We start from the raw sequence: 16549 nt of genomic DNA, 5'->3' as shown, positions 1-16549 counted from the left end.
TTGTAGACAGCAAATAGATGGGTCTTGTTTTTTTATCCATTCTGATACCCTATGTCTTTTGGTTGGCACATTTAATCCATTTACATTCAGTGTTATTATAGAAAGATATGGGTTTAGAGTCATTGTGATGTCTGTATGTTTTATGCTTGTAGTGATGTCTCTGATACTTTGTCTCACAGGGTCCCCCTTAGGATCTCTTGTAGGGCTGGTTTAGTGGTGACAAATTCCTTCAGTTTTTGTTTGTTTGGGAAGACCTTTATCTCTCCTTCTATTCTAAATGACAGGCTTGCTGGATAAAGGACTCTCGGCTGCATATTTTTTCTGTCTAGCACACTGAAAATCTCGTGCCAACTCTTTCTGGCCTGCCAAGTTTCAAAAGAGAGATCAGTCACGAGTCTTATAGGTCTCCCTTTATATGTGAGGGCACATTTACCCCTTGCTGCTTTCAGAATTTTCTCTTTATCCTTGTATTTAGCCAGTTTCACTATGATATGTCGTGCAGAAGGTCGATTCAAGTTATGTCTGAAGGGAGTTCTCTGTGCCTCTTGGATTTCAATGCTTTTTTCCTTCCCCACTTCAGGGAAGTTCTCAGCTATTATTTCTTCAAGTACCCCTTCATCACCTTTCCCTCTCTCTTCCTCCTCTGGGATACCAATTATGCGTATATTATTTCTTTTTAGTGTATCACTTAGTTCTCTAATTTTCCCCTCATACTCCTGGATTTTTTTATCTCTCTTTTTCTCAGCTTCCTCTTTTTCCATAACTTTATCTTCTAGTTCACCTATTCTCTCCTCTGCCTCTTCAATCCGAGCTGTGGTGGTTTCCATTTTGTTATGCATTTCATTTAAAGCGTTTTTCAGCTCCTCGTGACTGTTCCTTAGTCCCTTGATCTCTGTAGCAAGAGATTCTCTGCTGTCAGCTATACTGTTTTCAAGCCCAGCGATTAATTTTATGACTATTATTCTAAATTCACTTTCTGTTATATTATTTAAATCCTTTTTGATCAGCTCATTAGCTGTTGTTATTTCCTGGAGATTCTTCTGAGGGGAATTCTTCCGCTTGGTCATTTTGGATAGTCCCTGGCGTGGTGAGGACCTGCAGGGCACTTCCCCTGTGCTGTGGTGTATAACTGGAATTGGTGGGCGGAGCCACAGTCAGACCTGATGTCTGCCCCCAGCCCACCGCTGGGGCCACAGTCAGACTGGTGCGTGCCTTCTCTTCCCCTCTCCTAGGGGCGGGATTCACTGTGGGGTGGGGTGGCCTGTCTGGGCTACTTGCACACTGCCAGGCTTGTGATGCTGGGGATCTGGCGTCTTAGCTGGGGTGGGTAGGCAAGGTGCACAGGGGCAGGAGGGGCAGGCTTAGCTTGCTTCTCCTTAGGTGATCCGCTTCAGGAGGGGCCCTGTGGCAGCAGGAGGGAGTCAGATCCGCTGCCGGAGGTTTGGCTCCGCAGAAGCGCAGAGTTGGGTGTTTGTGCGGAGCGAGCAAGTTCCCTGGCAGGAACTGGTTCTCTTTGGGATTTTGGCTGGGGGATGGGCGGGGAAGATGGCGCTGGCAAGCGCCTTTGTTCCCCACCAAACTGAGCTCTGTCGTCCGGGGGCTCAGCAGCTTTCCTTCCCTTTGTCCTCCAGCCTTCCCGCTTTCTGAGCAGAGCTGTTAACTTATGACCTCCCAGCCGCTAAGTCGCGCTTGCTGTCGGAACACAGTCCGTCAGGCCCCTCCACTTTTTGCAAGCCAGACTTGGGGGCTCTGCTTGGCCGGCGAGCCGCCCCTCCGCCCCGGCTCCCTCCCGCCAGTCCGTGGAGCGCGCACCGCCTCGCCGCCCTTCCTACCCTCTTCCGTGGGCCTCTCGTCTGCGCTTGGCTCCGGCGACTCCGTTCTGCTCGAAATATTCTTATTTTAAAATTAAACAGACAACAAACTAGGAAAATGAGTGCATATATCCATACCTGCAATCAACTGACAGTGGGAAATAATACAAACTCAAGGAATAGCAAAGAGATTTATTTTCCCCTTTGTCATCTTTTCTGAGTCTGTGAAATCCCAAGGCACATCTGTTCATTTTCCAACTTTTCTGGCCTATCCTAATAATGGGGAAGGAAACTGGAATGAATGAATGAAAGAATGAGAAAAGACAAAAGGAGAAATAGATCAATTTTTCATGTATGACCTTTGTTTCATTCATTAAAGTTCAGATTATTACTAACAAATGATCAAGCCCAATGATCGACCCAACTAGAGTGTGCAATTTGATGATGTCAGTTGAATTTCTTTGTCTTGGAGACCTAGTGAGATAATAGGATTACAACTTAGATGCCACCCCAGAAGACTATATAAGGACTGAAGAGGTGAGAAGCCATGAAAAGAGAATAGGAAGAGCCATGAATAGAAAACAAGACTCAACAGACCCTGAAGAGCCTTATGAGCCCCCAGAGCCCAAGAAAGCGTAAGATAAAAATTATAGCCAAAATAGCAAAAGGAAATCATAAGTAAATTAACATATAACATAGAATTCTATAAACTTTATTCTTTGTCTCTTTGCTTTCCAAGTTAGTTGGTTTGATAAAACACCCCTTAAATAAAGCTTAGATTATTTCTCCATCGTCCTGTTTCAGTAGTTGTCTTAGAGATCAGTAAACGTTTGTCTGGGGTTGGGTTTAAGTTGTAAAGAAAATTCTTTCCTGCTCTTCTTGAATTTAAATACAATTTACTCATCCTGTTGAAATATAGTGGGAACTCCTTTTCTGTTGAAGAATAAGTTCATTTTTTTACTAAACCTGATTAGTTACTTCTTCCAGAGCATTAATGTTCTGAATGGGTTAAAGCCTGTTTTCATCAAAAATATAAAGTACAAGAATGAAAATGCATTTTGTTCTCAAAACAAAAAGTGAAAGAGAAATAAGCCAAATCAAGGAACTGCCCATTTCCTCCTGCACACCCTTTTTAAACATGCCTGTTCTTATCCCACTTTCTTCCTGCTATTTTCCACTTGGCTGTTCCATATCTAGCCAAACAGGGAGACTAGAATTTCCTTGAATTTCTATGAATCTATTTTGTGAGTTCGAGTTGTTCTTTGCTGGCAAGCTCAAATGCATGCTGTTCGAAAGAGACAAGTTTACAAAGTAATGAAGTTTTTTAGCTGACCAGTTTCCCAGTTTGGAAACTCGATGGGTCACTTAGCTTTTCTGTGCTTTAATTTCATCATCACAGAGCAGCCATGTAGCGACCATCTCCTAGTGTCTGATGATATTTTGGCCCTGAGTTTTCCTACAGCTTCTCTTAGGCAATGGGTTTCAGGGGAGGCTGTACGCATGCAGAATTAGTGTGCATACTGTACACTGCTTTTATCGGATTCTGAAAGGAACCCATGAACCCAAAAAACAGGTTTAGAAAAATCCAAGTTGCCTTAGGATCTCAGGATGATGGAAGGAAGTATGCAAATAAATTCGCACTGGAGGAGTTGGAAATCTAATTAGGGAGCCAAACTTAATGCAGCCGATACAATGGGAGAACCATAAAAGGCAAACATATCCAAGAGCTTCATTTTGTGGTGCAGTCTGCGGGAGGCCAGAAAAAGAGGGAGAAGAGTGAGTATGCAGAAGAGAAGGCTTCCTGGAAGAGGTGAGAGTCAACATCCCTCTGTTCTCCTATCTCAGGCTCTTGTCCTGGCATGTTCGTGTTGAGCACATAAAGTAAGTAGGCATTTGTTTCTTCTCTAACATGTTAGCCATTCAGGTTATAAAGCTGAAATTGTGTAAGAGTGTAAGTAATTGTAACCCTCTCTGCTAACCATTTTGACCATGCTCCTTTTAGAAACTGATAGAGACAACACTGACAATGCTTTTAAATAATAATCAGTAAGTAGTGTTAGCTAAATTTGTGAGTGCTATTTCCCTCCATCATCTTGTAAATTGACTTTGAAAACTGAAGCTGGTTTCTGTGACCCACCCCACGTTGTTGGGCCTCACTGTCTCCCCCTAGCCATCACCTTCAATGAATACCAAAATGGCAGACTCATTTTACCATTGCCTGAACAAAAACTGTCCTGTGGGATGCAACTTTATGAAAAGAGAATGCATGCTTAAGTATTTAAAGAATTCTAACGACTTGCATCCTCTGAGCTACTTCTGCCCTTCACTAGCAGAAATAATTGCAGTGCCCATACCAGGAAAATAGAACTTTATCTTCTTTAGATGGTATCTCTATATTGTCCGTCATCTTTATTGCATTTCCTGTTTCACCTTCCTGCTCAGGGCCTTCGGTCCTTAATTCACTTCACAGGAAATATACTCACATATGTGATACTTGAAATATATTTTAAGTAAAAAAATTAAAACTCCTTGGTGGACTATGAGTTATGGTTGGGAGCTTCAGCCCTTACCTTTTATTTTCTTAGTCAAATTACGTCTCTTAATCATATGTTTTTGACAGACTGCTGAATTTATGTCAATAACAACTAAAATTTACCTTAATTATCATTTGGAAATAAGTACAAATTGAAATGGAATTCGAATGAATGAATTGAAATTCAAAGTCCTCTTAATCAGAGACTTGTCCAGTCTGCTACATCATTAAGGGAAATTTCTAGATTTCTGTTCATGATACAATTTTTGTCCAACTTACTGGTACAGAGAGGAAAATCATGGAATGACCAAGAATAAGTAATTATTATGTACTGCATGGCGAAAATATGTTGTTCAACTTAGTAGTAAACCATGTCAGAACATCAAGATCACTTCTATCTGCAAGGCTTGCCTGGTGAGCTGTTCACCATCTTGCTGGCATGAGTCATCTGTTCATCCTTTTGGAGATCAGGCTTGCCTACAACATGGAATTTTCCGGAAACTAAAAAATACTGGTGACTGTGTCTCAAACTTAGAGATTTTGATTTGATGGTCTGGGGTGAAGCCAGAAAACTGGGATTTTGTAAAACATTCCGGGTGACTTTAATGGGCAACCAGGTTGAAAACCACTGCTTTAGACCCTACACTGTACCTGCACTGAAAAAAAAAAAAAAAAAAACTCTGTTTCAGCACATAGTAGATAAAAGGCTTTCTGGTTAAGCTAAAGAATGTCTCCGTTTCAAGGCCTTCTGCCAACAAATGCTTTATATCTAAAAGCATGCCTCATTCCTATACCTGTCTTACCTTGATCCTCCTTTTATTCATTGAGCATTTATTGTGTGCCACTGACTGCAATTTCAGATCCCTGCCTCCCCACATAGGTTCTGATCACTCCCTCTTTAAAATACCTGCAGGTTTCAAGGCAGTATCAGGTTCTTTTCCACCCCTGGAACTTGCCCCCTGCTCTGTCTTCATGCTTTGTCCTGGCAATGATTCTATCCATATTTCTAAGTATATCTTGAGTGTGAAAAGGCATTTCCCATTTTAGAGAATAAATACTAGGGAACATCTTTTTAACTAAAGGATTTGTGTTCTCATGGTGGTAATCAGTATTAGCATCAAGTGAAAAAAATGTGCCTCTCTACTAGGTAAATGCTGTACTTACAAAAAGGTAGGGTACTTACAAAAAGATCTAGAAATTTGCAACCCAAAATTAAGGAATAAGTTGCTTTTCCTTTTCAAGAAGCAACAAAGATGATCTTCTGCCCTTGAAATTGTTTTAGAGTCAGGCTGCATATTCAAAATAAAGGTGATAAATGTGTGTAGCAGAATGTGTTCAGATGGGTATTACAGATAATCGATGGGATTCAGCATCAAACACCATGCCTTAAAAATATCTAATTTACCAGCATGAGGGATTAAGCCATCTGATGCTAATAAAAATTGCTAAAAACCTAACAAGGAAGCTAGGTTGGCATATGGCTATATTTTTAATGAATGCCATCAGATAAGCTGGTAGATAGCTCTACCATTTAAATATTGGTAAGATAGAGTTAAATACACTTGGGATTGTTGATTAAAATTATCATGTTCCTTTTGTTCCTCTTAAGATTATAGCTATGTTTTCAACAAGTACTATATACTCAAAATAGAAAAGTCAAAAATTCATCAAAGTACAAAACAAGAATTATTTGTAATAAAACTGACCTAAGTCAACCACTGTTAACATTTTAGATTGTGTCCTTTTTTGATAGATAGATGATAGATAGATAGATAGATAGATAGAGATAGATAGATTCACAAATACAGATTTTATATTAAACAGGTTAATAGTGTACACAAAAGTTAATATCCAGGCACTTCTTTAAAAATTCCATGTCATCTTTTGGATTTCAGAGCTTCACCAATACCTGTTCTCATATTACTAAAGTATAATAACTTGATAAACCTGGCCAGTTATACAAATATTCTGAGGGCTGAGATAACATGCAAATAAACCTTACATATCAATGTGTGAAGGCTGGACAGACCACACAGTTCAAAATAGGAAGTGCACTCTGCAAAGCTAACTTGCACATTCACTGTCCGAGTTACAGCATCTTCAGGGGCGCCGTGTGTCAGGCATATCAACTCTTTTCAATAAAATGGTAAGTAATAGATTTTATGACTCTCCCTGGTCTCCTGGCAGACATCTCATCTTCTCTACTTAGGGCAGAAACGGGTAGGGATGATTCTCAGCCAGGTCCTCCAAGCCTTTGGGATTTTTGCTTGACCCATTGTTCCATTTGCAAATAAAACTGCTGAGTGTTATACCAGTTGAGTGTCTGTGGCTTCAGGATTTCCCCTTTCTGACTCTAGCCTTCAGACTAGAGGAAAGGCAATGACTTATGGAAAGAAAAGCTGCATTCTTTGTCTTTGCCTCTTTAAGAAAGTTAGGTGCCAGAATCAGTAATGTAGGCAAGTTTCCTATTATAAGCATTTTGGATCCCAGAAGAGAACCCCAATGATAAATGTTGGGCAATATTGCTGACGATGAGTGCCATTTTGACCACACTGTGGATTTTATAAAGGAGCTCTTTAGTTTAAAAATGCATTTTGTTATTTTAATTAAGAGAAGCAAACAAAACCCAAATAGTCCAAACCTTAGGGACAGGTTGTGTTCCCAAAGTTAATTGAAGCTCATTATTTGGAGCACATTGAAAATAGTGACTGGGTTCCCAGCTGTACTATAAAAACTAGCTTAACCCGTGGTATAGCTGAACTGCAGTGTTGGTATTGCGCTACATGTAGTGTTCTCATACATGTAGTGTTCTTATGCTCCCAGAGTCTAGAGGAGAGCTAACTTTCTATCCCATACGTCCCTTCCACCACTCCCCAGTTCCCAGAAGATTAGAGACGTAGTTATCCCTTCTCTCGTAAGGGAGAGGGTTGCTTCCTTTGCCAGCCCCTGGTGAAAAGACGGGGATTGAGACAATGACTCCTGCAGCTACTCAGTTGGGGAAGGGAATGCCCTGCAGGCATTGAGATAGAGAGGGCAAAGGGTTCATGGGATGTGTTTACAAGTCTGGAAACTCTCAAGCCAGAATGGGGAACTACAGAGGTGAGACATAGTAACTTTGCCATGGAGGAGAAGAGACGGGGTCAGAGTTATGGACTCATAGCAGGGATGAATGAGCAGCCATGGAGGAAATGGTGGCACACGGATCCTACCTGCAGCCACACTCTTAGAGGAAAGCAGTCACCTGTCAAGATGGCACTTACAAGTTCTTGTAATTAGGTTTCAGATTCTTAAAAGAATGCTTGACCTTAATTACTGATAGCCTTTCCCAAAATAAGTGATATTTACCGAGGTATTTAGATTTTTTTCAGGGGAAACAAGATGAATAACACCAAAAAAAAAAAAAAAAGTTTAACTGGATAGTGTGTATTTGGTGCAATATATAAGCAATGTTTTCTTAGGGGTTTACTGTCTCCCTATTACAGAAGTAACACATAGTGTTAAAGAAAATTTCTTAGAAATATAGATCTGCAGAAATGAAACAATATATGTTTTCTGTGGTTTCAACACCTGGGGGTGATCATTGTGAAGTAAATACAGATCCTTTAGAATTTCATCATTTTAAAATATATTTTATAAATATGATTTTCTATAAGTGCTATCATACTTTATAAGCCATTTCCTTACCTGCTTTTTTATTTAAAATATCTTGAATAATATCTGAGTTATGCTATCATTTTTAACGATGAATCATTTTTCCATGATTTAATCATTTCCATATAGTTAGACATTTAGATTGTTTCTTATTTTTCTTTCTTCATGGTAATATAGGCAATATATTCATTTATAACACATCACTGCTCAAGAAAGGCATAGAGTTGGCCCATGTTCTTTAGTACGTGATTCCACATTTTAGAAGTGGAAGGACATGGCAACAGAATTCTAATTCTCAACAGCTGCCCCTGTGTAAATTGACTTGATAACTTGGACAAATTATCTCACCTCATGGTGAAAATGAAAAAAATAGGGTAAACTCATCTTTATGACAAGTAATTTTAGGTACATTTCAATTTGCTTAATTTTCTGGATGAAAAAGGTGGAACAGATATCTAATGCAGAAATTTTTGTATGTTGATGGTGGGTGAGGAAAAAAATCTTTTATGAATACATTTGGAAGTTTAAGAAACGGAGTAATAATAGGTTTTGCAGTTTCTGTTTGTGTGTTTGCTTGTTTTGCTCCTTTCATTCAACTTTCAGTTGACGTGTGAGCTACTGACAAAAGAAATGTGCTATCACCCACACAACCTTTCAACAAAGATTCGTTGAGCCTCTACTCCAGGTCGGGGTTTGGCTGGATCAGAATGCGGGGTGAACAACACAAGTGGGGTCCCAGCTTCCTAGAGCTTCCACTTAGGGCAGTGGATCTCAAACTTTAGCATGCATCTGAATCACCCGGACGGTAAGGGACAGGGCCTAACATTTTGCATTTCTAATAGGTTTTCAGATACTGCTGCTGCTGACCCAGGCACTTGGAGAACCACAGTTTGGTAGAAGTAATAGATCCAAGTTAATCAAAGTAAACACATGAAATACCTGGTAGTGACTTCTGAAGGAGGTAAATAGGAGCTGAGATAGAAGATAGAAAGGAGACATCCTCTTTAGGGCTCTGGTCCCTGATAAGGTGATATTTAAACCAAAGCGCTGGGTCTCAACTCTGGCTGCACATTAGAATCACTTGAGCAGTTACAAGTCATACCCATTCCCAAGGCGCCAAACAAGACCAGTTAAATCAAAACCTTGAGGCGGGAGGTGGGGCCCAGTGAGGGTTGAGAACCGCTGCACCAAACAGTAAGAATGAGCAGGACACAGGAAACGTGGCAGTCAGAACCACTTCAAGCAGCAGGAATGGCAGGTGCAGAAGATGTGAGACAGGGGACAGCTTGGATTGGCAAAGATGCCTGAATGGCTAAAGGATAATCAAGAGAAGAGTGGCAAGAGATGGTTTTAAGGAAGAGGCATCAGCCCAGGGATTCGATCTTATGCTGTTCACCCCAGCAGTCATCGGTGACCCCTAAACAAAGGAGTGAGTGCCATTATCTGGTTTACATTTTGAGAAGAGGGCTACTTCTGAAGTGACATTCATACTCTGCAGGCAGCCTTGACTATGCTTGGGCTTAAATATTGACTTTTTCTCCCTCATCCTTTAAAATTGGCTCTAATTTGAATGCAGCCAAGTTAGAGAATAAATAGTGTAGGGTTTCTGAAGGAAACAGGTTTAGGGACCTTCAGATAATTTGGATGGCTTTAGTGAAAGCCCAGTTGAGAGCTGGTGTCCCAGGGAAATAGGAGAACATAAAAAGTGAGCTAGAAGGATCCCTTTAAGAGCTAGGGTTCCAACCCTCATCTTTCAAGGACAATGTGATTCTTTTTCTTATTGTGTAAGCTGGAGGGGCCTGAATAATATGCTGATACCCCCCCAAATGGAAATCCATTCACCTCTACATGCTTTTCCCCATCTCCACTACCTGGCTTGTATTCTCTTCTTCTGCAAAAGGAGCCACACCAGCAAAATCTAGCTTGATGTGTTAAAAAAAAAAAAAATCCTGTGCTATGATAAGCAAGTTCTAAGTCAAGGATGAGAGTTCAAATCCTAAAGGATCTTTCTCATCCACACATCAAGACCTGTAGGCGGAAATGAGAGTCACTTCTTGGAGCACATTTTAGCATACGTTAAATGTGTTGCAGCCTTGTTCTCAAGGCACGCGGGTGTGGGACTCCAGCTCTTGATTTGGTAACTTCAGTATCACTTCCCCAATTCTCCAAGTTGCATCCCATCTGCCCTCTCTGTCCTCTCATGTCACTCATGTTTAAAATATTATGGCACGAGAAAAGTAAAATAAAATATTATGGTATGTTATGAAACAAATCACATAACAAATTCTCACATACCACCCAGATCTCATGCATATTACCATTCTGCCATAATATTGCCATTTTGCCATCTTTTCAAAAAAATGAAAAAGACAAAGTGGAATCTCTCTTTTTGTCCTTCCCAGTTCCATGTCCCTCCCTCCAACAGTAGAGGGACACTGCTCTGAAAGCAGCATCTCACCTGCCGCCATGTTTTTGTTTTTATTTCATCTGCCTGTATCTATAAAATAATATATAGAACTGTTTTTCTTGGTTTCATTTGCTTATGATTTCTGCGTATGCTTTTTTCTCACTGGTATGTCTTCAAGATGTATCCATTTGGTCACATGCAGGTCTGGTTCAAATTATTTACTTGTTATGTAGTTATATTGCAATTTATTCATGTAGACTCTCAACATTTAATTTGTTGTCATTATTTTCAATTTCAAATGATACTAGAATGAGTATGTTTCTACATAAAGGGAATGGGCACCTTCAAGGTTATTGAATGTTATAGCAAATGGTTCTCCAAAGTCATTGTAACAATTTACATGTTACCCTGGGGTGCCTGGGTGACTCAGTTGGGTAAGCACCTGACTCTTGATCTCAGCCCAAGTCATGATCTCAGGATCTTGAGTTCGAGCCCCGCATTGGGCTCCATGCTGGGCGTGGAGCCTACTTTAAGGATTGATGGATTTAATAAATCCATATCATGCCCAATATCAGTTTGTCAGGCTTACTGACAGAGCTCTGAGAATTTGTTATATGTAAAACCCCACTTCATTGTTGATTTAATTTTCCTGATTATTACTAAGATGAAACATGTTTTCTTAAGTTTATTGACTATTCACATGGTTTGTCCTCTTCACATGGTTTGTCCATTTTCTCATAGATCGTCTTTTCATGTTGATTTATCAAAAATCTTTACCCATTTCTAGGCGCTAATCATGAGTCAATTGTGTGCATTGTGAATTTTATGTCCCATGGCTTCTTTTTTCTTTATTTTTTGGTGTCTCTTTTTTATAGAGAAGTTTTACATCTTAATGCTAACAAATTTAAAAATAAGTCATTTATCATTTCTGGTTTTGATGTCCTTTTAAAGAAGTTATTCCCCACTCCCAAATAGCAAAGCTACTTCTTAACCTCTCCCTTTTCGCTTTAATCATCAAGATTTTATTTATACTTGTGATGTGAAGTAGTCATCTAATATATTCCCTTGTGGATAACCAATTTAGTACTATTTATTTTAGTCTGTTCTTTTCTCCTACCACTTTCTAATGCTTCCTTGGCCATATGTCCATTTGCCATATGTGAGTGACTCCGCTTCTAGGCTCCCGATTCTGTCATACTGGTCAATATGTCTCATAAAGTTCCAAGTTTGTTTCTTACGTCTTACTCATCTGCTGTGGATTCATATATCCTTTTACCCAAATATATACACTCTTGCCTACTATCTAACAATTTCTACAGTTATTGAGGATTTCCATTATTATTCTCCCCAACACAACAGGAACCTAAAAATAGTGTGATTACTCATTGAACACAATCCTCCAATCCTATTCCTACTTCTTAAAACTTCTTCTTGGAAGAGATGTGTGTCATTTTCACTCACACTTAATTGACCAAAATAAGTCACACATATCTCAGATGAAAGGACAGACATGTAGGGATGTATAATCATCATGCATTCAGGGTAATGGTAGAGATGGGGACCCACTTGGAAGAAGAGTACTATATACTACAATGTATATTGCTCTTTGTGTGACTGAAAACATCTTCATTTTTACTTCATTCTTAAGTGATAGATTACCTGTGTATAAATACTCTAAATTGATAGTTACTTTCCCTCAGAACTTTATTTTTTTAAGTGTGTATTTATTTTTGAAAGAGAGCGAGATTGAGGGAAAGTGGGAGCACGAGAGAGAGAGAGAGTAGGGGAGGGGCAGAGAAAGAGGGAGAAAGAGAGAATCCCAAGCAGGCTCTGTGCTGACAGCAGATGGAGGGCTTCGTCTCACAAACCTGATCATGACTTGAGCTGAAATCACACTTAACCAACTGAGCCACACAGGCACCCCCCTTTCAGCTGTTTAAAGACTTATTCCATTGGCTTCCGACTTTTGTTACTGTTGATATAATTGTGCTGTAAAATCTGTCATTCTCTGTAGGTGAGATTCTGTCATTCCCTTTAAGATGTTTATCTTTATGTTCTGCAGCTTTACTACACTTCATAGAGATGTGAATTTATTTTTATTTATCCTGCTTGGCACTCAGCATATTGATTTAATGAGGAGCTTACAATATTTTTATATAAAGAACCAAATAGTAAATAGTTTAGGCTTTGCAGCCTTACAGTCTCTCTCACAACTATTCAGCTCTACCACTGTAGCCTGAAAGCATCCACAGACAATACATAAACAAATGGGTATGACTGTGTTCCAATAAAACTTTATTTAAAAAACAGGTGGCAGGCTAAATTTGGCCCACAGGCTGTAGTTGCCTGAATTAAAGCCTAATAACTTTTTTCAATTCTGCAAAATTTTTGGCTATTATTTCCTCAAAACAATTACTCTATCATTTTGTCCTTCCTAGTTTTTGTTTGTTGGTTGGTTGGGTTTTTGGGGTGTTTTTGTTTTTGTTTTTGTTTTTGTTTTTGTTTTTGTTTAGAATCTCTATTAGATAAAAGTCCCATGCTATCCTCCAAATTTTTTATCTCTGTGTCTCTGTGTGATGAATTCTAAGTCAGTTTATCAACTTCATCTTTCAATCCACTAAGTTTTTCCTCACCTGTGTCCAGGATGACCGATTTTCTCAGCTTGCCCAGTGCTTTCCCAGTTTTAGCACTAAAGTCTTATGCCCCAGAAATTTCTAAGGCTCAGACAAGCCAGGGTAGTTTTTCACCCTATTTATGCCCAATTCATGTTTTATCCCATATACTGAATTTTTGTTTCCATGATTAAGTTTTCATTTCCAACTTTGAATTAATTGTTTTCACCTAGTATCTACCTAATTTGTTTCAAATATTCTTATATTCTTCTATGGATGTTATTCATATATTTGTTTCCTAATTATTTGTGAATTTGCAAAGTCATTTTCAGATTGCTCTACTATTTTAATTGAATAGATTAAATCTACATATTTTAATTGTTGCTTTTGTTAGGGTTTTATTTCTTGTTGATATTTTTCTTCCCATATGTTGGAATTTTGTGTTGTAGACCCATTTTGAAAAGGTTTTCTCAGTTGGTTAGTTTTTTTCATCTGAACTGCCTTCTCTAGTGTTGTGCTTCTCTCAACTACTTCTTCTTGAGGACTCCAGCCCAGAGCCAGGTCTATATCGACTGGCGTGTGATCAGGTTCACCGTAATATTGGGAATATTCATTACTAAGTCACCTGGCACCTTGGCCCAGTTCCTGTTCTGGGACTGTGTCTACCCCAGGGTTTCTCAAATCAGCACTTTTGTGAATTGTGGCATATTTAATAGCATCTTTGCCCTCTTCCCACTGGATGTCAGTAGCACCCTTGCCCCCCTCATTGTGGCAATATACAAAGCATTTCCAGGTATTACAAAATGCCCCCACCATGATTTATTACTCTATTAAAATCACCCCCAGTTGAAAACTGCTGCTCTATCCTAAGGCAATTCTTAGTGGCAGGTCATCTGGTCTCCTTATATAAAGCTTGGATAACAAAAAAAAAAAAAAAAAAAGCATACCTGTCCTTGCCCTTGGTTTCAAAGAGTGACCCTAGCTCTGGCTTTCAGGTTACCCTATAGGGCTGAAGTAACAAATGTCTTCATAACCTGAACTGACAGCCCAATTTACCTGCCCACTAGTCTCACTCACAGCCTTATGTTTCTGATATAGAAATGTTTAGCTTTAAATTTTCTCATTTTAATTCTACCTATCACTGACATGAGGTGAGGTCAGTGAGAGAGCCACAAAACTTTAATTTACTGACCAGAACTTAATTCTTCTTCTCTTTCTCTTTTCCCTCACTTCCCTTTAGCTTCATATCTTTCTTTCTTCCTCTCTCCCTTCATCCTTGATCAGTGACATTGGGTAAATCAACAAAGTGGAAGAAATATGTCATCACCAGGGTTGATGAGCTAGTGGGAGAATTAGTTCCGTGTCTTCAGGGCTCCACTTCTCCCTTTTACTCCTATCCCAACCTATTAAGACAGCAGCTCTCAAAGTATGCTCCCTAAACCAGCAACATCAACATCGCCTGGGAACGTAATAGGAATTCTTGGGCTGTACCCAAGACTAAGTAAGTTCTAGGAGTGGGACCCAGCCACTTGTGTGTTCCAAGCCCTCCAGGTGATTCTGATGCATAAAAAAGTTTGAGATCTCCTGCACTAAGACTTAGCTAAAGAGGTTTGAACCAGTGATTCTCGGCCTGACTGCACATTGCAATTGCCTGTTAAACTTCATACAATTGTATGAGCCATTCCCCAAAAGATTCTGATTCAGCTCAGGCAGGGCTCAGGTTCTTTTATCTTTTAAATTCCCCCAAATGATGGGGCACCTGAGTGCTTCAGTTGTTTGAGCATCTGACTCTTGATTTTGGCTCAGGTCCTGATCTCACAGTGGTGGCATTGAGCCCCGAGTGGGGCTCTGTGCTGACAGTGAGAAGCCTGCTTGGGATTCTCTCTCCCTCTCTCTCTGCCCCTCCCCTGCTCACACGCGTGCTCTCTCTCCCAAAATACATGAATTAAGATTTAAAATAAATAAATAAATTCCCGCAAATGATTCAAATATCTAGTTCAATTTTGCATTATTCATGTCCCACTCACCCATTTTAATGATCACTGATGCCAAGTCTTACCCAGTATTTCAGGAATTCTACATGGAAGTGGGTAAACTTCTAGTGAAAAAGTTGAAAATCGATCTCATCTGGAAGTGGACTTTCCTGGGTTTGAATCTCAGTGTTGCCCATTTTCAGCTATGTGACTTTGAACAATTTACCCTCTGTATGCCTCAGTTTCTCCCTCTGTAAAAAACGGGATGAATAACTATACCTATTACTAGGGTTGTTGTAAGGATTACATAGGCTGATGTAGGAATATCTTCAGAATAATGCCTGTCACACAACAAAAGCCACACAAAATTTCTCTGAATTATTTATTTTGTAAGTAAAACATGCAAAGCACCTTCAAAATAAACTTGTCAAAATAAGTGTTTTGAGAAGGAAAATTTTTTTAAAAAGCAGTTATAGAATGTTTCTTTTTTTTTTTTTTCATATTGGAAACTTTGCTTTAGAAGGCCCACTTTCTCCAAAAATGTTATATCCTCTTTAAAAATATTGATTCAATAAAAATTAACTTCTTTCATTAAAATGTTTTAGAATTTTACTCTATGGTTTTTAACATCAGCTGGTGGAATTATAAAACCAGAGCTCAGAATCATTTTTCTATAGTCAAATTTGAGCTTCATAAACTGATAAGCCAACAATAAATTCAACCCTTATGTAAATCCTGGCAGAGGTCAGAAGACGTGGAATTGAAATAAACATCTGCTGAATTTGATCTATGACAGATATTTAGCTGAAAGAATTTGTGTGAAATATGGTGAAAACATTTTAATAAGGTAGATACGTGGGAGGTTTAACTTGAGTAAATACATTTTGAGGTGTGAATGTATAAACATCATCCAAAGAACCACCAGCAATTTTATCACTACAACTTTGAAAGACAAGTAGTTAAGTTCAGTTTATCACCAGAGGACATTCACCAGAAAGAAACTAATTTTATCACTTGTACCCACAACTGCATGAGACAGCATTTCAGGGCTGGGTGGAGTTTTTTTAATAGCAGAACACAGCCACTCCAACACAATAGGGCTTAGATACATACTGTTTAAATTAGTTACCGAGGGTGTGGATGAGCAGGGGAATTTCCAAACTATCTGTTGTTAATTATCAGGCAAACAAAGAGAAGATTGTAACTTCAGATTTCTAAGCAAAGTCCACCTGTGGCTACTGAGTATGCAGAGCTTAGATGGTTTCAATTCTCAATAGATGTAAAAATTAACCAACTTAAGCAAACATTGATTGAATTTGATAAGCGGGGCATGGAGGGAGGAAATTCTAGAAAGTAGCCAGAATAACCACGTCTTCATGATTAATTAGACAAGAAAACTCAGATATAACTTCTATATGTCTTGACTCTTCTACATCCCTATTTTCTCACTGTTCTTCCCTTCCATGTGGTAAATCCTCCTATTTAATTTGTAAGCCACACACATGGAAAAGAAAGAAGAAAGAAAGAAAGAAAGAAAGAAAGAAAGAAAGAAAGAAAGAAAG

The 16549-nt window shown here is 39.1% G+C and overlaps 1 protein-coding gene across 3 annotated transcripts in view; it reads left to right on the top strand.

Moving 5' to 3' along the window:
• The first annotated feature begins 3287 nt into the window (after positions 1–3287).
• FYB1 (FYN binding protein 1) overlaps positions 3288–16549 on the top strand; it is a 161655-nt gene continuing 148393 nt past the window's right edge. For 2 of the 3 annotated variants that reach the window (XM_040495878.1, XM_040495863.1), the window contains exon 1: positions 6385–6490. In XM_040495878.1, the coding sequence (XP_040351812.1) occupies positions 6488–6490 (3 nt within the window). In that variant the 5' untranslated portion in view covers positions 6385–6487. Of the gene's footprint in view, positions 3693–6384; positions 6491–16549 lie in introns of those variants that run through there. The other variant, XM_040495871.1, reaches the window with a different exon arrangement.

Source organism: Herpailurus yagouaroundi, unplaced genomic scaffold (assembly GCF_014898765.1).
Source record: "Herpailurus yagouaroundi ecotype Mexico unplaced genomic scaffold, PumYag 29, whole genome shotgun sequence".
NCBI lineage: Eukaryota > Metazoa > Chordata > Mammalia > Carnivora > Felidae > Herpailurus > Herpailurus yagouaroundi.
The sequence above is the reverse complement of the archived record's forward strand: the minus strand, read 5'-3'. Positions and strand labels throughout refer to the sequence as shown.